At 40.3% G+C, this 24,151-nt stretch overlaps 1 protein-coding gene, 1 long non-coding RNA gene and 1 other non-coding gene across 3 annotated transcripts; 2 read left to right on the plus strand and 1 right to left on the minus strand.

Annotated features, from left to right (window-relative positions):
* The first annotated feature begins 3,600 nt into the window (after positions 1-3,600).
* LOC137172799 (U5 spliceosomal RNA) lies at positions 3,601-3,715 on the plus strand. The gene has a single exon (XR_010925055.1). It is a non-coding gene; the product is annotated as a U5 spliceosomal RNA (small nuclear RNA).
* A 9,420-nt stretch (positions 3,716-13,135) lies between these two features.
* Positions 13,136-14,122, minus strand: LOC137171510 (uncharacterized). Its single transcript, XR_010924775.1, has 2 exons — positions 14,033-14,122; positions 13,136-13,546 (listed from the first exon to the last, which is right to left on the minus strand). It is a non-coding gene; the product is annotated as an uncharacterized lncRNA (long non-coding RNA).
* Positions 14,123-14,149: 27 nt separating this feature from the next.
* trim8b (tripartite motif containing 8b) lies at positions 14,150-23,828 on the plus strand. The gene is made up of 5 exons (XM_067575472.1): positions 14,150-16,784; positions 20,738-20,833; positions 20,947-21,212; positions 21,320-21,435; positions 21,550-23,828. Exons 1-5 carry the CDS (start codon positions 16,179-16,181, stop codon positions 22,248-22,250), a joined length of 1,785 nt encoding a protein of 594 aa, XP_067431573.1. The 5' UTR covers positions 14,150-16,178; the 3' UTR covers positions 22,251-23,828.
* The last annotated feature ends 323 nt before the right edge of the window (positions 23,829-24,151 follow it).

A 24,151-nucleotide genomic window follows, 5' to 3' on the forward strand; every position in this document is an offset into this window, starting at 1 on the left:
CTACTGAGATGTTTTAAAATGCTTAATTTTTTTTTCAGTCCTTTTAAAGCAACAATTGAGTGTGTGACATTTATGCAATGATCAGATGTAGGATCTGTCTTGACCATTGGCCAGTGATACTGTAGCTAAATTTAATGTTTTCAGCACTGGTGTTGCCTCATGTTTTCAGATGCTGTAGTTTTGGTTTTAGATTGGACACAGTGAGCTGGCATGGGAGCAAACAATAAAGGGCCTTGTGTATATTATGTAAGACTGGAGCCTGCTCTTAACACTTTTAGTGGTTGCTGATGACAGTTTAATATATTGTGTGTGTGTGTGAGTGTGTGTGTTATTTATTTAGTAGTCTTATGGCCTGAGGAAAAAAGCTGTTCCTCAGTCAGCTGTATCTCCTCCTTGAGGGCAGCAGGGAGAGCAGGCGAGCTGGGTCCTTAAGGACCCTCAGGGACTTCCTGAGGCACCCCTGAGTGTAAAGCTCATGCAGGCTGGGTAGCTCACACCTAGTGATGTGCGGGGCCATGCACACCACCCTCCCCAGTGCTTTGAGATCCATGCTAGTACAGCTGCTGTACCAGGTGATGAAGCAGCCTGAGGATTTAGGGCTGTCAGTGACAGTCATCCCTGAAAACCCACCCTACATTGTGGGGGTACTATCTGTAATGGAAAATTAAAGTACCAAGTCCAGCCGATACCATGTAATGGAAAAACGCCATTAGTGAGGTAGTGAGTCCATTTTTCCAGTGATCTGATTGGTCAGTTGACAAGTTTTGATCTGATTCTTCAGAGGTTAACCTTTTCCAACTGTTCAGCAAAGCAGCTAAATGCTTTGCAAGATTTCCAAAACTAGTCTTATGTTATTGTAAATAGACATGTTTTTCAAAAATCCAGGAGGACTTTCATAAATAATTGTGAGAGAAAAAATGCTCATTTGTGAAGGAGAGATGTTCAGTGTTCAATTTATGGAAATGTTCAACTTATGAGCTAAGTCTTTTCATAAGAATGTGCTAATCAAAGCCTTGATGTGATGATTTCATCTACAGGGACTGACTCTGGCCTCCAAGGTCTCATACTAGAGATGTTTTAGCTGCAAGGGTGGGAGATAAGGTGATAACCTTGGATGGGTAACAACAGCTGCCCACATTATTTTCCAATTAGAGTTCATTCTGACACCAAGTGTCCTTGTTTCCCCCCTCCCTGGTGGCATGACATGAGCAACTCCATAAGGAGTGATTGTTTTTTGGTGCGATTGTGTCCATGTATACACCGTGCCAAAGGCATCTCTGACGTCATTTGTTTTCAATAAACTTCATATATTCAAGTAAGTATCAGCTGGAGCCTGTGGAGTCTCTTCAACAATTATTCAACAAGTACAAGATTTTTCTTATCAATAATATTTGTAATACCTCGATGCAATCTAGTGCAGAGTGGTTCCCAACCTAGAGGTCGCGACCCCCACAAGGAGTCACAAGATGAAGGTACTATAAATGGTCATGAGATGATTATGTGAGTATAAGATGAGAAAATACAAAGTTTTATACATAAAATTATGTTTGTTTTTCAGAATCATTACTTTCTTCTTGTGACATTAAGTATAGTTTTATCTCTTCAGGCTTCAAAAAAGTATTCAAATGAAACAATAAGGAGATACTTGTCATGTTGGATGTAGTCCCAGTAGGCTATTTATTGCTTCATAATGGTCACAGGCAGAAAAGGTTGGGTTAATCTAGCAGTTGATGAGTCATTGTTTTATTATCTATGGATGATCTGTTTATTTTATCTTTACCTTGTTTGTCTCACCGCCCAGAATGATTTCTTGTGTAGGCAGGTTTTGGGTGGATGGAATGAGGTAGGCGTTGATTTTTTTTCTTGACGGGAGACGATCATGAGACAGTACAACTGTGAAACAAGCCGGATTAAGTCACTGTCAACATTGTGCAACACCCAAACTGCATGTAACAGTAGCTACATTAACCTTAACTGAACACAATCAGCAATCCGGATGTTATTCAACTAAGTCTGAGATATCTAAAAAAGTTTGCATAGATGGCATGAATTTTTTTTAGGAAACTGTGTATGCACTGATGACTTACCAAATCTTAATATACAGTTCAAGGGTTCAAGGCTCAAAGATACAGCACATACTCAACACAAACAGCAAATACCACACTAATAAACTGATTGATGAGAACCAATTATGCACAAAATATCAAAGGACAGGTTCACAATTTTGATGTCAAGAAGATATCTTGCAACGTTACAGCCAACAAGGAAACACTTTCCGAGGAAACACAAAGGGAAAGAACAATGAAGTCTTTTGTATTTCTTCACACATACTTGTCAGACGGATCTGTCTGATGGGAGATAAGCGAGGGCGGTGCAAGGCCATTCCTGTCACTTTCCGACACCGATGAGCCACATTCAGGCCCACTTCACGCAGTGATTGGTTGGTGCGGAGGTGAGAGAGGAGTCAAGGTTTACACCTCTCTCTTTGGCTCTCCTTTTTTCATTCTTGAAACAATTATTTCTGTTTTGTTTTTTTATGTGAACAACAAATTGCAACAATAGTAATGTCTTCCAGGAAAGAATGTCTGGAAATATTTCTGTATTAAAATAATATCATATCTGAAATATCTCCACAACTATTAGATAATTGTGTGTATGCTGATGGATATCTGTTACTGTAATGCATTCACCACCGACCAAATATTATTAACTCAGCTGGACGGCTGAGATCAGAGATAGTGAGTAATTTTGAATAGTTTTCACCTGAGACTTAGAGAAATAAACAGCACCACCTGCTGACTCATTACAACTAAGACCACAAAAACATTTATAAAAATAGTTGTACAGTAATGGATGGAAATAAGAAATATGAGCATGTAAAACTGAAGCAAGTTAAAAAAAAAAATGGAGAGAAAATAATAAAAACATTGCAAAATGTGAATTTACAGTACATACAAATTGTTAGCACATGCAAACTGTGTAAATGTGTATGATGTTTTCTGCTCAGCCTGTTTACTTAAGTACTGTACTTAAGTACAATTTGGAGGTATTTGTACTTGAGTATTTCCATTTTATTCTACTTTACACACTTCGCTTTATACATCCATGGTATATATGTCTTTGTGTGTGTGTGTATGTGTGTGTGTGTGTGTGTGTGTGTGTGTGTGTGTGTGTGCGCGTGTGCGTGTGTGTGTGTGTGTAAGGAGGCGGGTCTTTCCGTAACGTAATGCACGTTTTATATAAAAGTGGGAATATTAACACGGAGGGAAATTATGTTGTGGAGTTATGTATGTTTGTGTGGCTCAAATGATGTTTTTAATAATAACAGAAACAGCAAAATAAAACTTTAATTCGAGAAAACACGGAAATACAAACGTCATCTCATCCCATCATGCCTTGCGCCACAGCGCGAACGGCCAAATAATCGCACAGTTTTTACCTTAAAATGCAGTTTTTAGTTGTGTTTCTTCCGCTGTGTTTCTGTATTTTCTAAATTATGTGAGTCTTGTGTTTCTGTGAGTATATAATTTTATATCAAACCGTCAGTAAAGGTAGTATCGTCGTTAATGTGGTCTTTCTGTGTAACTTATATTCTTCAGTACACTCTTGTTTCTCTTCAGATCATATAAATCTTTCGCCTTTTACTAAAGATTTCCGTGGAGAGGAACAATAAGAGTTTCAACCAATTTTTTGATGCCCTGCGTTTAGTGGGGCTTTCTAATATTGTGAAAAACAAATAGCTATATTCAAAATAATATTGCACGTTAAAAGTTCAACGGCAGCATTGCTTATAACATTACGAATATATAGATAAGTAGAGACCACAAACACAACGATTGATTCAACCGATTTTAATAGTGGCATGGTAATAACACATCGGACAGTTTAGCAAAGATACAGGTTCACACACTTTGCGTTTATGTGAAAGGATTTCCAGTTTGTGTCTGCAGACAGGAGGGTTTGAGAGGGCGGGATAACCGTCTGTCATTTATTAATTTGGTCAATCAGAGTCTTATAATCCTCTGTCCTAATTTCACCAAAATGTAGCCTGAACCGGTTGTCAATCATTTTTTTAATTAACTCGACTCAGTGGTTTCAGAGTGGTGATTAAAGGGAGTTGAGATCTCACAGAAACTCGCGAGATTAAACGTGACTTCAGGAAAAAAAAGAAGAAAAACACGGAGGCGTCGTCAGCTGCAAAAAACAAAAAAAAAAGAGAGAAAAAATTGTGTATTAAGTGATGGCTGAGAAGATGAAATCAGTATGGTTTATAATATATTTTGTAGGTGAGTTGGAAATAAAGTTTTATTGTAGCAACATCCGGTTGATGACGCGTCCCGCTCAGCTCGCTCTCATTGGCTAATGCAGGTTTCTGTTCAATATTTGATCACTGTCCTTCTCACTCTGCAGGATTTCAAGTCATATGTTTGATATTTAGGACTCAAATCCAGTCGTTAACATTAAGATTATGTCTGTAAACCCTTCACACATCATCATACAGCATCATTTGTCAGGACCCAAAATCTGTTCAATTATCCTCAAGTGTGGAGAAGAACAAGAGGCTTCCTGTTGTACTAAATACTGAGTAACATCTAACAAGAATATTTTTAAAAGTGACTGCGTTAATTAAATGTTGACATGGATATCACGTTCATTAGGAACACATTAAAGCAATAATTGCAATAACATTAAAAAGTACATGAAAAAAGTTCCTCTGTCCAATATGCCGTAATTATTATGTATAAAATAAAATAGCCTAAATAGCTTAAATTGTTTATTTAAGTTTTAGAGCTCTGGTATTCTTCAGGGCTTTGTTATGATGAAAATTAATTTACAAATATATTCTTCAAGGGCCAATGGTTTAGTATATTTGCATTTATATAAGAAATAATTAAACTATATTATTATCTTTGTCTTCCACAGTCATACCATGCTGAATATTTTTAAACCAGTCATTAAATTGATGAATATACAGCTGTACAGCAGGTGTTTTTCCTTCTTGTATGTGTTTTGCCTCTTGCAGCTGTTTCTTGTGGCATTTTTGAAGTTGGTATTTGTTGCATTTTTCACTTTTGTTTTTGTTTATTTTTAACCGTTTGTGGACTTTTTGGATTTTGAGCACAAATATAACAGCATGATAGTTTCAGTCATTTTTTTATGCAAAAATGCCAAATATTTGCTGTTTTCAGCTTGTAAGATGTGAGGTTTTCATGCTTTTTTTTGTCACACATGACAGTAAACTGAATAGCTTTGGGTTTTACGCTGTTTCTCGGACAAATCAAGACATTTGGCAACACTTTTGATTGAAAAATTATAACCATAATTTTTGACTAATTTCTTGCATTTTGTAGACATAACAATAAATCAATAATGAAAATAATCATAAATTGCAGTTACTTGTAAAAGTTAAGAAAGGTAAAAGTGCAGTAGCTCGCTATCACTTTTTAAAAGACTCCTTTTGATGAACACTGCTGAAACAAAGAAACTTGGAAAACACAAAAAGTTTGAGCCAACTTGCAACAGAAAACACTGCATGACTTGTAAATTGTCACATCAGTGGCACCCTGAGCAAACACCTGATAAGATAGTTAACACAATGACACCCACTATTTAACTGTAATCCTGTAATTGGACATACATCCTGTCTACTTTCTATACACCTACAGGATTAAAAGTGTCACTTCCCATCTGTGTTTCTTTCTCACGTTGAATCCACTGAGACAAATCGTTTTAAAACAAAGAACAGAACAATGTAAGGACAGCCTGTATACCTGCAAAGCTGTGAGCCGGGACTACAAAGTTTAGAGGAAAACATACTTTAGGGAGCACTGCCTGCACCAAACAGCCACTTTGGGAACTTATGATCAGGTACCAGAAGTTTATCAGCAGTGTTTTATATTCTGGAGGAAGTCTGATAAGCAGTCACATGTTGAGTTTACAAAGAACTTAACTAAACATTTCAACAGGTGGTGCTCTGCACGGATGTCACTATTTTTAAAGATCGGTGTGATCTGACGGTGCTAACAGCAACTTTCTTCTACCTGAAGTTGCCACTCATATCGCTGAATGTTGAGTGAAAACTGCCCTGAAGCTGCTACTTTGGCACATATGAGGAAATCTGGAGATTACTGTGCTTCAGATGATTATGCTGCTGCTAAATCTGTCAGTCACTCAACAAAAATTTCTTCATTTGAGTCTGAAAAGGTGAATCATGGTCACAGTTCTGTTGGTTTAGTTCCTGTACTTAAAATGTTAAACCAGCAGCTCTCATTGCTCCAGTTAGGGAAGTTTCAGATGATGAAGATACTTTTTACAGCTAAACCTGAAAGTGTGAAATATTCTGGTTTTGAGGCTTTTGTCTCAGATGGGTTTGTGTCTGTCACTGGTAGCGATGTTAAATTGCTCATGAAAATCCTTCAAGACACAGGAGCAAAGGTTTAAAGCCAGTCTGTCTCGTGTCCACAGTGGGGTTTTCCATGCTTTACCAAAAGATGGGGTCGATGTCACACTGGAAAACAATTTGGCTGGTAATCGACATGTCTGGGGCTGATGGCTCTCTGCCTGCTGAGTCTCTAATCATTTGTTTCTAAGGGAAATGATGACTGTAATACAACAATAACAGACGCCACTCTGCCTAATGATTGAGATACGTTGAGTGCATTTTGTTTTGTTAATACTTCTTTACTTCCCTCCATTACTTCCATTAATCGCAGAGCTGCGCAGTTCGATCGCCCACTCTTGCTCGTGTCCACATGTCGAGGTGTCCTTGGGCAAGATACTGAACCCCCGATTGTTCCCGATGGTCAGGACAACACCTTGCAATGTAGCTTGCTGCCGTTGGTGAGTGTGTAATTGATGAATTGTAAAGCGCTTCAGCCTTTATTTAAGTTGAATTTTGAATGTGTGAAGTGGACGTAAATGTCAGATCATCGGTTTCAGAAAGTCAAGGGGATATGAGAGATAATGTGAAGGAGAGATAATGTGAATTTCTGTCTGACAGCCTACATTATGACTTGTCTTACTCTATAATAATAAGTGTGACATTGAAAAGAGAAAAAAAACAAGGACATGTCTTGAGTCATGGCTACGGCCCAGAAAATACTTAACTTCTTACTCCTTTACATTTATTTGACAGCTATCGTTATGTTGCACATACATATCTTAAACATACAGTATGATGAATGTTGAAGATAAAGTGCATTGTTGAGAATTAAACCACCTACAACTATACAAAGTGGTTGTAAATTACTGTCAATCTACTTCAAGATGAGACATTCAAATGCTTCCTATACATAAATGCATCAGTACCAATAATAAAACAGTAATATATAACACTATGAAAGGAGCCATTATGTACAATGAGTAGTTTCAATTTTGATATTTTTAGTACATATTCATTTAATACATCCATCCATACTCCAACTCATGACTTGCAGTGGAGTCATTTTACGTTGTGGTATTCACACATTTATTTATATAAAGGATGAGAATACTTCTTCCACCATGAATTTCAAAGAAATAGTAATATTTAGGGAGTTTAAGGGGTTTTCCCAGCCTACACAGTACCGTCATCATAATGTAGTCGAACCTTTTTGGTAATTTTGAAACTCACCAGCTGCACAAACATCATCTGATGGAAATACTTTGAAATACTTTTATCAAAAAATAATGTTGCAACCAAGCAACATGTTGACCTCAGGTCAGAGCCTCGGTTTGAACTGACAGTTAACGTTTCTTGTTGGAAAGTCACAGAGCTCAGTTAAAAGTAGAGATGTCAGAGGTCTGATCCTTATCAGTCTTTTAATACTGCCAACTGCCTTTTTATTTATTTTTTTGCTTCATGTTACAGCTGGACAACATACTGACAGTGAAATAAGGCTATTTGCAGAACAGCTCTAAATGAATAAAACAGAACATGCATCTCAGGCTTTCTTTGATTGTTTCCTATTAGATTTTGTACAGTATGTTGTAATATGTAGTATAATATTTATACAGAGGAGTCAGAAAGCTTCTCTGCTGCAGTTTTTGAACCAACAGCAGACTCTGATTCACCTGCAGAATGTCTACATGGTTCATAGTCACTTTCCTGCAAGTTCTTAATTTTAAATGATTTTGTTTAAACGTGCAAATTTGATTTTTTTTTTTAGTTCTAACTGAAACCTGACAAAGTTTCTTTTTCTGAGCTGTGCCTTGTAAATAATTCATACAAATGTCTTATATCTGGATGCGTTGGGGGCCTGGTCATGGTTTTTAATGGTGATCTTTTTTTAACTGTAAACCCACGTTGATTGTTGAATATATAATCAATTCCAGTGCTTTGTGCTCTTATACACAGATTTCCTAAATTTCACAAGGTTTTTACACAAGAATTCTCTTTTATTATATATGTATCCAAATCTGATCCAAGCTTTTAATTGTAGGTGATTTTAATATTCACATTTACTGTCCGTCAAATCCTGTGGCTTGTATTTTTCTACATTTAATTGACTCTTTCAGTCTTACCCAGTCAGTCGTAGATCCTACACGTCACATGTACACATGTACACGGTCATGTCCTTGACCTTGTTTTAACTTGTCTCGAATGCCCAGATGAACAATGTCAGCTTATCTTATCATTGGGCCATTTTATTCTACTTCCTTCCCCCCACTCCTAAACTCATTTTACCTGGTAATTATGGTCTATTATCCTTTTACTGCCAGGCAGTTCTCTGATACCTTCACCTCTGCTGTCATTAAAGCTCCTCCTGCTGGCCTGTACACATAACTGGTCTCCCTATTCAACTCCACTTGCACCAATATTCTGGACTCTTTTGCCCCTTATAAAGTCAGAAAACCTGAAAATTTAAACTCAGACCTGGTTTAACGTTTGTGTAGTTAGGCTGGTGTCCTTCCAGCATCTGAGATACTGTCTGGCTAAATATCAACAGTGTGTCAAAGCAGAGAGAAACAAATATTTTTCCAATATTATCTTCAAACATACCCAAAGACCCAAAGTCTTATTTAATATAATAGATACAGAGCTCAGCCCGGCAGACACAAATAGTCCTGAAACAACTCCTGATACCTGTGATTATTTCCTCAGATTCTTGGACAAATAAATAAATTAACTTGACTTGATTTTGTTTTTGTCTTTCAGTCTTTGTTTCTTGCTCCCACGTTGAAGGGTTTGGGGGCCTTTTATCTATCTGTCACCCGGGGGTTCATTGTCTTATATTTCGTCCATGGAGATAAGGCGTTAATGTACCAAAATAATGAAATCAAACACATTATCTCTGTAATAAGTGCCTTATTGTGATTTCCCAATGAAAGTGGCTCGTTTTGGAGGAATTTGAAACAGTTAGTTGTGTGTAAGCAGCGTAAAATACATTTTATCAAACTGAAATACAATTTAAGGTACTTTTTTGTATTTCCATTTTATGCTACTTCATACTTTATATTATACTTTATACTCATTGCAGAAGGAAACATTGTGCTTTTGACTCCATTACTTTTATGTGACAGCTGTAGTTTAGCTACTTTGTGTATCAAGATTTTACATACAACACAGGATTTTGTTAAATATGATGCATTGCTGATTTATGACTTATAGACATTATTTATTCACTTATTTTATTATATTCGTGTTGTAAAGTTTTATTTTATTTATTTTTCCCCTCTTATCAATTTTATTTGTCTCTGTTTATCTATTTTATCTACTTTTTTAATCTAGGTTTTGTTTCATTCTATTTTTTTATTATTATTTTTATTTTTGAATCTATTTTATTTTATTACATTTCGATAATTTTTATTTCTCGTGTGCATTAGTCTCAAATTGTTTTCCTGTTTGCTGTTTACATTTGTTCTGTCTCATTATTGGCTTTTATATATATATATATATATATATATATATATATATATATATATATATATATATATATATAGTTTTATTTTCACTCCTCATTTTTTTATTTATTCTAAGTCTGTTTTTCTCATCTTCATTTTGAATTGATGTACAGCTGAGAATTTGGTAGGTAAACATGTGTTTTTATAATATGTGAATGTCCTTGTGTACAAATCGAATCATATTTTTCTAAAATACAAAAATAAATTAGTTCAACCAGCCACAACATTAAAATGCTTCTTACACATTAATAAAACTGTAATAATAATACAATAATATATTCATATAATAATGATAATAATGATAATAATAATAATAATAATAATAATAATAATAATAATAATAATGTAATAGTCTGTTTACATGGGCTGTTCTGTTAATAATTCAAGTATATTTTGCTGATATTAAAATAAGTACAATTATGAGTAACTTGACTTGTGATGGAGTATTTAAACTTAATTTGATGTTTATACCTTTTTAAAGTAAAGGATCTGAAAACTATACTATATATTGTCAAAATAAGTGATATTATTGTATTCAGAATTGTATAAAACACAGTTATTTGTACTAAAATTATATTTTTTTCCTTCATCTTTTTATTACATGTCAGGAACATAGAGTGACTCATTTCCTGCTAGTTTTAATCTGGTCAAGGCCTAAGCGCTGCAGAATGCACCTTTAGTCTGTAACAAGATATTACAGTTATATTTTCATGCAACAACATGCACTATACACACACACACACACACACACACACACACACACACACACACACACAGTGATCTCAGTCAGCAGCTGTGTTTCCATCACTTCAGAGGACATTTCATTGACTTACATTCATTTCCTGCAGACTTATTGTAACTTTAATCATAACCACCACATGCCTAACCCTAAACTTAACATAACTCTAAACTTACTTTAACTTTTAACCAAGTCTTCACCCCAAAATTAGTTTTATGGTAAAAGGACTTGCTTTTTGTCCCCATAAAGGAACCAAGTCCCCACAACATGAGGAATACCTGGTACACACACACACACATAGATATGCAATGCTGCCCCAAAGGAACATCATGAACGTCCAGGCCATTAACAAATGCAGTAAGCCCTTTAAGTATGATTCCCTGCCCTTCCTCCCCGGCTCGTCCCTCAGCTCCTCCCGGTTAAAACGTGACACACATCAGTTGTGTGACAGGTCACGTGACGGCCGTAGCGTTGATCCGGAAGGAGGGAGGGGATGAAGGGATGGAGGAGGGATGGAGGAGGGGGTAGCCGATGTAGCCGAGAAACTGCGTCAGGTCAGCCAGAGACAGCCTGAATCATACAGGACGCTCAGCTGGTCAGCTTCAAAATGAAAGCACCGAACATTTTTCACATGTTGGAGTTACAGTAGAGTTACAGATCCCCTCCAGAAACCTTTGAAGACATTTAATTTACAATTTATTTGGTACAGTAATTTGTGTCTGATATGGATTTTCGTTACTCAGACATTCTTTTATCATATCTACCACAATCCATTATTACATGAATAGCATAGACTCCTCAACCTGGCAGTGTTTACATCAAGTAGTCGGGTGTTTTTACTGTATTTAAGTTTCTTAAATTCTTATTTTACTGAAGATACCTTCCTCCCAATCTTTAATGTCAAAAGTACCCCAAATAGCCCTATCAGATGGGATGAAGTCCTCCTTTTTTCAGTAGGTTTGGTCAAGTTTGCGTTAATTTTACTGCTACAACTTGGAGTGGCAGAAGCTGGATATTTAAACCAATTATCTGTTTCTTGTATCGATCCATTTCCACTTTTTTTGCTTGTTTGCTGACAAGTTTTCAAGCATTCTTGAACTTAACACTTGACACAGAAGGCTGATGATACTTTATATTTTTCTTATTGTCAACAAACCCCATTAAAAAACCAAAATAAACTGAACACAAACCTGCTACATACAGGTATGAAATAACCAGCCACATAAATGTCTCCAAGCAACTGTGCATGTTCGCCTACGTGCAGCCCGCAGAACCATAATTCCACCTTAACAAGTACTGTCATGAGCCAACACGTTGTTCCTCCATTACGAAGAACATGGCCTCTGTAGTTTATGTTGAGTAGAACTCACATACGCCGTCCTGCTGAACAAAATACTCACTGACGCACCAAATGTGTATTAATCTTCCACCGAAAATAGTCTCCAACAAAGGCATCAATTACTCATGTCTGAGTAATGTTAAAAACTACAGCGCTCAGCTGTTATATGAAATCATTTAGCTGTTTTTCAAACTCAAACTATATAATTATGAGCCACAAACAGTATTGTTGGTTTTAGTCTTTTCATGGGAATTGTTGACAACAACAAAAATATAGAATAGTGCCAGCCTCGTCCTTTTCCTGGTGGGAAACTGAGGCATATCCTATACTCATAAGATCAGCTTAACACTAGGGCTGCAATTAACATTTTTTTTCTCAATTTATCAATTAGTTTTTTGGTCTATAACATGTCAGAAAATGTGAAAAACACTAATCACTGTTTCCCAAAGCTGCAACCTAAAATGTTTTGTTTTGAGAGATTTAGTTTACTGTCACAGAGGACTAAAGAAACCAAGAGATATTCACATTTAAGTAGCTGGAAGAATTTGGGGCATTTTTTCTTTAAAACATGACTTAAAATGATTCATCAGTTACTAAAATAGTTGGTGAAAATCAGCTAATCATTGCAGCTGAAGTAAAAATACCAACACAGCAGTTCTACATGAAAAATCCTACGGAAGTAGAAGTAGTGGTTTGGTTCCTCTGACTGATATATTATTATATATGACATCATTAGATTATTAATAGTGAAGCATCAGTGTTAGAGCAGCATGTTACTGTTGTAGCTGCTGGAGGTGGAGCTAGTTTCAACTACTTTATATACAGTTAGCTAGTTTAGTCCAGTGGTTCCCAACGTAGGGGTCGGGCCCCTCCAAAGGGTCACCAGATAAATCTGAGGGGTCGTGAGATGATTAATTTACCTTGCGAGGTCATCCGTGTTGTCAGGCTTCAAGTTATTTGTTTGGCTGCGTACGCTAAAACAGTATGTCTGAAACCTTAGTGTGAAACCAATAGTATGTGAAGTGCATACTATTTTCAGGGAAACAATACAATATGCAAGCACTGGACACTACGCCAGCATAAATATCCCACAATGCGATCCAGTAGTGACGACGACAACAACAACAACAACAACATAACAGACAATGATGGACAGTGACCAAGGAAGCTCTGGCGTAACGTCAATAAAACTTTAATTTAAGCAACATTTCACTTTGCTAGGCTTTTTTTTTTTTTAATCACCGGTATTTCAGACTTTATGGTTGGCACAGGTTACCATGGTTACGTGTCTCCAACAGGCAAAGAGGGAAGTGACGTCCGAAAAGACACATACTCCTGTTTATTCACACAATGTTGAGCGATAGTACACATATTGGGTATGTAGTGCATAGTACGTGATTTCGGACAGAGCGATTGGTCCGAACCACCGGTGGTTCAAGCCAATCAGTGTCCTATGAGGATTCTTACATGAGCCAGCTGCTTAGCAAGGTAAGACGGTGATAGACAGATGGTTCATCCAATCACCTGCCAAGTATTTTTTTTTGGAAGTGCCTGCCCAGTTTCCAAGGACGACTTCTCAGATGGTTCTGTGTAACAAACCATATGGTGCATCAGGTTAATGATTAATGGGAGAGGAAGGAAGAAAAAACAAAGATCTGAAGCACAAATCAGTTTTCAGTTTTTAGACTTTTTCTCTAATCTTTGATTTTTGGTGAAATATTGGATCATTTGAACATTTATTGAACTGTGAGAAGTTAAGAGGGGAAAAAATCACTATGTGGTGGAGCTGTTAACAACTCATAAACATCTGAAATCTGACCTGACCACACACTGCTTTGTAAGACATCAAAAGCCAAAATTGGAATTGGAAATCACTGGTTTCATCTTTAACAATGTGTTGTATTTTAAAAACTTTTTATATTATCCATTGTGTCAAATATTCATCTGACAAGTAACTAAAGCTGTCAAATAAATGTTGTGGAGTAGAAAGCACAATATTCCCCTCTGAAATGTAGTGGAGAGGAAATATAAAGTAGTATACAAATGGAAACACTCAATTAAAGTACAAGTACTTCAAAATTTACTCATCTCTCTTCTTTTACGGTTTCATTTTGAAACCCGTAGCCGGAAGTGTCACGTCATGCTGTTTTTCTTGACGCGAGTTTAACAGCTCGCCTGCATTCCTCCTCTCTCTGAGAGCCTGGTCGATACAGACAGAGAAAGAAAAGAGGGGACAGAGAAAACACAGATTATTATACAGAACGACCCTGCTGGATTTTTATAAATAAACCCGAGTCGGCTCACACCGGACACATTTGACGACACCGGGGGGGCAACGAAAACAGAAAATAACCACGTCAAGACTGCACCTTTGGACCTACAACCACGACAGGGGAAGGGAAAAAAAGGCTTGTTTTTCTTTTATAATGACGGGAGTTTCAGCGTTGATAAGCCTGTGTAGGTCAGCTATCGAAAAGCAGCTTTGTTGAAACAGCCGCGGCGGATATCTCCCCTTCATTTATATATATATATTTATATATATATGAAAGAGGATTTGCAAGATGGCTGATGACAGCTACCCCTAACAAGGACAGAAAAAAGCGACGTCCCCTTTAAGATTAGGAGGGTATATTTTTGTATTTTATCAGTTAAATATATAATTATGACTACAGCTTGTGTTAATAAGGCTCGTCCTTGTCTGGAAATAGTGCAAATCTAAGTGTTAATCTGTACCTGTGCTGTGGTAGAAAATGGTGAGGTGACGTCTGAGGTAACGTTAACGGTTAATTTACGTTACGGTTTAATCGAGATAAGGAAGTAGATAAATATGTTGTTGGCTAAAGGCTGAGGCGACAATAGGTGAAAAAGGTGGACACCAAAGTTTAAAACAAAGAGTCCAGAGCTGATTAATAATAGTAATAATAATCTTTTAGTGGGATATTTGATAGATGTGTTTGCGACAGCAGCCAACATTCCTGCGGATCCTAAAACCCTTTGTTTTGTGCGCAGGAGCCGGACTCGACTATTAAAAACGATTAACTATGCAGTAAACAGCCTCGAAATGATGGCCTGGGTCTGATTTTCTATTTAATGAGATTATAAGGCCTTTGTTGTCGACAGAAAACTGGCAGAAAAAAAAAGAGCCGAGGCCTTGTGTACAGATATGCGAGCTGTGCCACATAGCAGGCGTTATTCATCAAACACAAATGTCGTTTTTTATGTCAAATTGAAGGGCTGGAGGTCGCCTATGTTGTTAATCTGATCAGTAAAACTGTGTTTTTTCTCCGTCTACTGCCAAACCGTCGCTGTTGTGTATGTATAATTGAATTGCTGGTGGAGGCTCCTTGGATACTTATTTATGATTCAGCGGACAAAAGCATTGCGCTGCGTTGTGGTTATTGAGGGATTCAAGCGTCCTTGAGGTCAGATTCAACACATTCAGGTTTAAAAGCTATGCGTGTGTGTGTGTATGTGTATATGTGTGTGTGTGAACAGTAATCAGGGTGTGGACTGGAGCAGTCCTTTTCTCGTGGTTTTCATGCTTCGTTTGTTGGTCTGAATTGGTCCTCAGTCAATCATAATCCGACGCTGAAGTCAAGGAAGCTCTTCAAGGTAAAGGGCCCGAGCAGACAGGAGGGGGATCAAGTGTGTTTTCATGTGCTCATGATCATTGAAGTAACAGTGTAGATATTTAGTTCTCTGTGCCTTGTTTGCATTTCATGGTTTACCTGTAGCTGACAGGCTTTTTAGCTTCCTGTAGGCCTGTACACACACACACATACACACACATATACATATATATATATATTTATATATATATATAAACACACACAGAGAAGCTTTAAAGGCAGGCCCAGTGTGTGTATGTGTGTGTGTGAGAGAGTGTGATTTAGAGGAAAGGAAAGCACCGTTTACTGTAATCTGTATAACGTCAGCCCCTGCTGTGTGTGTTGAAATCACCAAGGTGTTGTCATCCTCGCCTGAAGCCTTCTCTGGTCAATTTCTGGAATTTGCCTTCATGCTGCAGCAATAAGCAATACTCGTCATCTGTCAGGGAGACTCGTCTGATTTTGCTCACAAGGGTTTGAAATATACAGACTAATCTTTCAGGACGGTATCGGGTCTGTTTTTATCTTTTTTCTCAAGACTCATTTTGAGAGTGTCAGGTTTCCTGTGCTGAGGACAGAGAGTCATAGAAGTGGAGAACAGAGTTAGTGTATGCCTGCCCGCACCATGATGGCCTCTGACATGGCTGAGACGTGGAGGAACTGTTTTGAGGAGGAGCTCATCTGCCCCATCTGCCTGCACGTGTTCTCAGATCCCATCCAGCTGCCCTGCAAGCACAACTTCTGCCGGGGCTGCATCAGCGAGGCCTGGGCCAAAGACTCCTCGCTGGCCCGCTGCCCTGAGTGCAATCATGCTTACACGCAGAAGCCCAGCCTGGAGAAGAACCACAAACTGTCCAACATAGTCGAGAAGTACAACGCCCTGAGCGTGGAGAAGGCCACCACGCCGGCGTTGCAGTGCATCTTGTGCCGCCGAGGCCCACCACTCCCTGCAGTGAAAGTCTGCCTGCGCTGCAACGCCCCGTGCTGCCAGTCCCACATCCAGACACACCTGCAGCAGCCGTGCTCAGCCCTGGGGCACCTGTTGGTGGAGGCGGAGGCGGTGAAGGCCTGGACCTGCCCTCAGCATGACGAGTACAGGCTGTACCACTGCGAGGCCGAACAGACGGCGGTGTGTCAGTACTGCTGCTTCGCCCGCTGCCACCCCAGCCACGGCCACGCCGTCACTGACGTGGAGCTGCGGCGCAACGACATAAGAGTAAGAAGAATTATACTTGTACACAAACATGAAACAAACATATGCCAGCAGGGTGTCATCACACACAGAAACAAAAACACAGCCAGTAGTTTGACTATATCACTGATGTCAGACATCTTGCAAGAATTTGTCAATTCATCACTGATCAATAAGTATTGGCTAAGTGCCCACTCAGGTACCAAAATGCAGCTTTTTACATTTATAACAGCACCACACAAACCAATGAGGTCATTTTTCTCTACTGTCCAGCAAACATCACCAGAACAAAGGGCATATTTTAATGTAATCCTTTGCCACATTAGAGACATTAAGTGGAGGTTTTTGGGTAAAAAGCTGGCATGATCTCCTCTCAGTCGTTAATGTTTTTACCCAATCAGTTTACTCAGTCAAATACAGAGGCGCCTGTATTAAGAAACAATTGCATTTCAAGTGTTTTTCAGCGCCTGTGTTGGAGTCTATCTTCCAGTCTGTGCATTTTTTCAGTTGTGATCCATTCCAGCCCGTTCTCATCTGTTGGAATGACAAACAATGCAGTCGAGGGTGGAACAATGAGGGGCCCTCAGTGGGCCTTATCTCCCCAGCACAGGTGCATCCTAGCACAGGGATCGCCAGTTGTGAGAGGGGGGGGGGGGGGAGTGGAGACGAGGGGAAGGGGGATTAAAGTGATTCGTCACTTGATTCTGCGGTCTACTTGGGTTTTCTTATTAACCTCTTCCCTTCCTGGGGGTTTGGTGCTCGCTGCTGTCTGTTCGAGTGGAGGTCGGGTTGGTTTTCCATCCTGGTTTTTTTTTTTTTTCTTTCTCTTGAAAGGGTTGTGTGACAGGGCGGTTTAGTCAAACCACGAGGGCAACACTCCTGACTGACTCATGTTGTTCACCCAACACCCTGTTTGGGTGTCAACCATGTCATGCTCGGGTGTGCTTCCTTTTGGTAACACTATGACTCAGCTTTATGTATAGTTAATCGTTTGCCTGGGGCGCAGGAAGGGCCACCGGGTGGGACCTGGCCTGAATTTAAAGGCTGTATTACGAAAATCCTCCACATTTACAGCTTTTCCTACATTATCTATAATCAGACTGGACGACAAGTTGAGCCTGATTTAATTCTGGATTTCTGATTTATTTGACTTATTAAAAAACCCGATAATCATATTTCAGCCGATATAACTATTTTAGCATAAACGTATCACGTAAATAAACATTTTTAATAAGGATTCCTTTAAATTTGGATTTTGAAAATAATCTTTCAATAACACCGTGACATTGATTTCAAACATATCAACCAGCCTTAATCCATAAACCTTTTAGATCACATTTGTCCTCGTGTTAGTGGCCACTAATGCATCCTCCATGTTGAATGCAATCAAGAAATGCAGAGTGGACCCCCCCCCCCTCTCTCTCTCTCTCTCTCTCTCTCCACACACACACACACACACACACACCACCCTACAGCCACTCCCTGCTCTTCACCTCCATCAGCCCCCCCACCACCAAATCCACCTCACTAGCTCACACCATCCACCAGCCACTCCAGGCGAGCACCGACCTTCCCTCTGGCCCTGCTCTCCTGCTCTGGTGGCTCTGATGGAAAAGACACTGTGGTGAAATGACAGCTAAAGAGCCCCCCCCCCACCCCACCCCCACCTCCTCTTTATACCCCCCTCACCCCTCTCCCTCCCCCAAAGGTATCCCATACATTTAGTTGCTACCCCCCTCTGGGAAGCTTCAGCTCCTTCGACCCTGTTTTTCCCCTGGCTTCTGCTCGGAGCCTAACTCAATCAATCAGCACAACCAGGTCACAGTCCTGGATCTAACCATGCCAAGTGTGTGCGTGTGTTTGCGTATGTGTGTGTGCGTGTGTGTGTGTGTGTGTGAGTGTGAGAGATATCTAGGGCAGTGGTTCCCAACCATGTGCCGCTGAGGCCCAAGAGTATGCAGGTTTTCATTCCTATCAAGCTCCACAGCAGCTGATCATACTGGGAACTAATGATAAAATCAGCTGTTTGGTTGGAATGACTGGACAGTGGAGATGATGATGATGATGATGGTGGTGGTGGGTGTATGTGAACAGATCTTCATTCTGTGAAAAACAACTGATTATTGACTTGTGGGATTAATGACAGATTTAGTCCCATTTTTAGCCACGCTAGCAGTGAGACTCCAGGGATGGCGATGTCTGTCCACCAGTCTGTAACTGAAATATCTCAACAACTATTGGATGGATTTATGTGGAATTTGATACAGACGTTCATGTTATCCAGAGGAAGAATCATACTGACTTAAGCGATCCCCTGACTTTTCATCTGGGGTCATCATCAGATCAAAAATTTAGACTGTCTACATTAAGCCAGCCAAATTCTAAAACACTGTTTTCATGCTAAAACAACAAGCGTCCACTCCAGCGTTTCAGCTCGTTTCTGCAAATACCTCCGTCCACATTAAAACACCAAAACCAGTAATTCTTCTACTGGGCCTGTGTAGAGGACAGATGAGCAAATCAGCCACAGAAAAACCAGCAAAGAAGAAACAGTATACTGTTTCTGTTTCTGCGGCAGCTTCCTGACATTTTGTTTATTGCGTGCAGATTATAACCATTCCAGCGAGAGAAAGGTGGTAGATAGCTACGTTTAACAACAAACAAGCTATCAAAGTAGACAATAAAGACGATAACACCCGCATGAAGCCGTCTGCCGTTGTTGTTGGTGTTTCTTCTTGTTCTTCTTCCAATGAAAAACAGTGGACTGTCGCGCTACTGCGACCATCTATTTTGTCACAAATACCATAGTGTTTCTACAAAGCTCAGTTTTCTGTACATACTACAATGCCAAGCCGGCATTTTCACATTCACAAGAGCTCAGATTTCGTGGGAGAAAAACCTGTTTTAGTCTGGTCGGAGGGTCAAAACAGAGAGAAAAGATGTGTTTATGAATTTAGCTGCATGGACATGTTCTTAATTTGCCCAATACTTTGAGTTATGACTAAATACCTTCAAAACTTAAGACATTCCCACCATCCTCAGCTTGTGTTTAGTGCTAATTAGCAAATGTTAGCAGCTGAACATAGTAAACATCATATTAAAGATCAGCATGTTAGCATGCTGACATTAGCATTTAGCCCAAAGCAGCACTGTGTCTAAATACAGCCTCACAGAGCTGCTAGCATGGCTGTAGGCTCTTCGTCCTGTTTATTTAAATCTGGATCATATTGGCAGCACCACATTATTCTCCTCTTCACCATCTCATCCTCATGCTTCTCCACTGTTACATGTTGAGCAAAGATTATTCATTTTTCACATTAAATATTAATAGCATGAAGGATTAGCAAATCTGTGTCAATGATATTCCTGCTGTCAGACTTGTATAATGCAGGCAGAGACATAAAGGATTGTTGATCTCATATAAAGACATTTATCATGTTTTTTAATTTTTATTTATTGTAGCCACAAGCTGAGGCAGGATGGACATCTCAGTTTGGCCCGAGCAGGCGTCTGCTCTTGTTCACATGCCATCAACCTCCCAGAAATAACAAGTGTTGTTGTCACAACATTGCTGTAGCTCATGGAGCGGCCTCGACAGCGTGAATACATGAGCGTGTTTTTAGAGAGCAAATAAAGAGTAGAGGAGCAGTAAGAGGAGGTGCACTGAGGGGAGAGCAGAGGGAGGAGAGCTCCTTATGCCCATTTATCTATCTCTCTCTGCTTGCTGCCGCCAGCTCCCCCAACGTTAGTCCTCACTCACTAATGCAAACACAAAATAGCTGTTGGTTGCTATGACAGCACACCCTCCCTCCTCCCCCACAGGGATTGTGTGTTGGATGGAGACTAAATTAGCCGGCTCCCGGGTTCTAATATCTCCGGCATGGGGAGGGGATGCTAGTGGCTGGCTGAGGTCACAACTTCTCAGAGTTTTTTAAGACTTTCTTTCTTGTTTTCTGTCTCTCTTTCCCACCTCACAGCAAAGCCTGTTGAGACAGCAGGAGCGCGTGGAGGAACGAGTGCAGGAGATCGAGGAACAGCTTTGCAAACTAGACTCTGACAAGTGTGTGGTCGAGGTATGTTTTTGCACCTTGCTCTGTGGGCGTAAACACAGCCACACACATTTTAAGACACACTGTTATATAACGCCGGTATTGATGTTTGTGTGTCCACGTTTGTTTCTCCACAGGACAGGGTGTGTGAGCTGAAAGAGGAGGTGCGTTTGCAGTACCAGCGGATGCATCAGCTCTTGGAGGAGGATCTCGGTCGGACACTGGAGGCTCTGGAGCGGGCTCAGGCTCGGTTCTGCCAGGACAACGCCGCCCAGGTTCTAGCTCTGGGAGAGCAGCGCCATGAGGCCCAGAAGCTGCTGAGCTCCATCCACACAGCCTTCAGTAAGGCAGAGGAACTGAGCTTCATGAAAAACACCAAGCCTGTTAAAATCCTCACAGACAGGTGAGAGAGAAGGTTTTTTTTTTTTGCCCTCGGTTCTATAATATGCAGGTGATGATGCCAAGAGAAGACGTCTTATCTTGAATTTTGTCTCCTGGCACTTGTTGCAGGTCTCAGGCATGTGTGGGAAGCAGTCTGCCTCCTTACAAAGTGGGGAATCTAAACTCAAAGCTGTTCCTTTCTGAAATCTCCAAAAGAGAGAAGAGCTTGAAGAGAACGCTGGAAGGTACAAACTCAGACACACTTTTCAGGTTTTAATCCAGGACATGACAGTCATGAATGTGTTTTTATTTTAATTACCACTTATCTCTCATTTCACACCCTCTCTCTCCCCTCTCAGCTCCCCTCACCCCTCCCTCGACCTTCCTGCAGTCTGTTCCTGCTTATCCCAGCGGTCAGAGCTCTGCCTCTGGAGCAGAGAAACGGAAACATTCCACTGCCTTCCCAGAGGGAAACGGGAACGTCGGAAAAAACACCACTCTGGGTTTCAAAGACTCCTCCTCCTCTTCCTCATCTTCTTCCTCATCGTTAGCTAAGCAGCCCTACCTGGGCTCAGGCTCTGCCTCTGGAGAAGGCCAGTCCACCAATCAGCAACCTCTCGGCCCCTGCGGCCCACCTCACATCAGCGAGAGCGGCGGGGCAGGAAGCGGAAGCGGCTCGCTGACCAACCACCACTCTGGTTCCGTGTTCGGCTCCTCACACTTTCCTCCCGGCGGCAGCAGCTCCTCTCACTCCTCCCAGCAGGCGGTGCTGCCACAATACGGCGGCCGTAAGATCCTGGTGTGTACGATGGATAACTGCTACTGCTCCGGAGTGCCCTCGGTGTCGGGCCACCGCAGTCATCCCCCGTACCCGCGCTCGGGCTCTTTCCCCTGGGTCAGCGCCCAAGACTACCCTCCGCCTCCTGGCCTGGCCTCTGGAGGTCCGTCCATGCAGGGCTTGGCAGTGAGGGACTGGATAGACGCCTCACAGACACACAGACATGCAGATTTCTACGGGCTGTATGGGCAGCCATCTACAAAGCACTACGTCACCAGTTAACAGAGTAGACACACACACACACACATACACACACACACACTTGGATATAGAGACAGGCACCAAAATAGCACACCTTTACTGACTTCATTACCGGAAAAAACACATCAATACTCTCTGATAATGCAGTTATAGTCTACACACACTTAAATTAATGTTTATATCCACACACACACACACACACACACACACACACACACACACACACACACACAGATCTAGAACATGTACACACATTCGGGGGCAGGGTTGATCTCTTTGTGTTTTTATTTTTTTATTTTCTTTATTTTCGGTCAGTGTTTCATGTAGTGTATTATACGTAAAATGCATATACAGCCAACCGCTCACTCTTGGCACAACTCAGCTCAGTGTTTTACACGTTAAAAGACACAGAGGAGGGGCTGAAGACGTCCGGATGAGATGCATCTTTTTATTTATAGAGCAGGAGACGAATTGATAGAAAATGAACTTTTTATTAGAAAATCTTTCATGCCTCTTCAAGGCTTCTCACTGAGGCTCGAGGGAAAAGAGATAATACCGTGCAGTGTTGAGCTTTCCAGTTTAGCGTCTCATGTTTCTCTGATATAATCACCCCTCCAGTTGTACTGAGGTCAATTGCCTTATGTTATTAGCATCATATTTTTCTCAGCCCAGCTGACTTACTTTGATAGATCCTTTAAAGAGGGACCACGGTCCCTTTGTGTCTCTTGATGTTCTTTTTTTTTTTTCTCGTCATGGCACTTCCTTTCTTTGCTGAGTTCAGGGATGGATAGTACGGCTTGAACACAAAACGCTCTTCCATGGAACACCCACAATGCACTTGTGGACGCCTTGTTATGCCTGGACTACAGATGCTGAACCACAGAGGGACACTAGAGCTGCGTCTAAAGGGGCCGGTTGACCCTGACCCTCTGAGTTTTTGGGGAATTCAACCCTTATTCCTAGCACTCTTGTTTCTGGAGTGAGGATCCAGTCCTCCCTTCATGCTGCCAGGCTTCCCACAGGACAGAAAATCTTCTGACAAAGACTGTTTCCATTTAGTAATGACTATGACTTTGTGTTATTTGGTACATCCGTAGGTTTCATGCTTGTCTTGAGAGACTCTTTGATTGTTGAGAAAAAGGCAAAACTGGACAGACCAAACCAATCAAGCATCTGGAGGATCTGATGATGCTGTAATTGTACTTCCTGCAGGGCAAAGATGTCACTTCCTCTCAATAAGCACACAAGCTCTTGGCTTCCTGTTTGCAGCTGTAAGCATGCAAGGAAGAGTTTTTTAAGCACTCAAAAGAAGAACAATAGGGGAAAAAAACTGTATGCAGTTTTAAAAAAGAGTGTATGGAAGAAAAAAAAAAGGGTGGGAGGATTTTTTTTTTTTTTCATGAACTTTTTCTAAAAGACTGGACTGCGAGATGTAAGCAATGGTCATCATCCTAAAAAGGAGCCGTTACAACAGACATAAAGATAGAAAAAAAGAAAAAAAAACGACATAAAAGTATCTTTTTTTGTAAATATTTTGTGAAATGGAAAAATTACAGACGTGATTTGGAGGAGGGTTCCAAATAAACGAACAAATTTAAACCAGTCTCTGCTGTCCACTCTGTATGTGCAAATCCTGTTTTCTCTTGTTGCTTAAAGGATAAGGCTGCTGCGGATATTCTATATTTTTATTATTGTGAATAAATCCCATGAAAAGACTAAAATCGACAATGTGTTAGTCAATCTCTCAAAGTTTTTCGATTTCCCTACCCTATCTGAGGATCTCACACCAAAAACAGCCCTGCATTGTCTGTACCCCCGCTGCGTTAACGTTCTGCCCCTGTTCAAATCAATGATGGGTTGCGTTTTTTCCCACAGAGCTCGGTCTGAAAGGCGCCCAAGGCTACATCCTCACTGATATGTTT

This window comes from Thunnus thynnus, chromosome 20 (genome assembly GCF_963924715.1).
Source record: "Thunnus thynnus chromosome 20, fThuThy2.1, whole genome shotgun sequence".
Classification (NCBI taxonomy): Eukaryota; Metazoa; Chordata; class Actinopteri; order Scombriformes; family Scombridae; genus Thunnus; species Thunnus thynnus.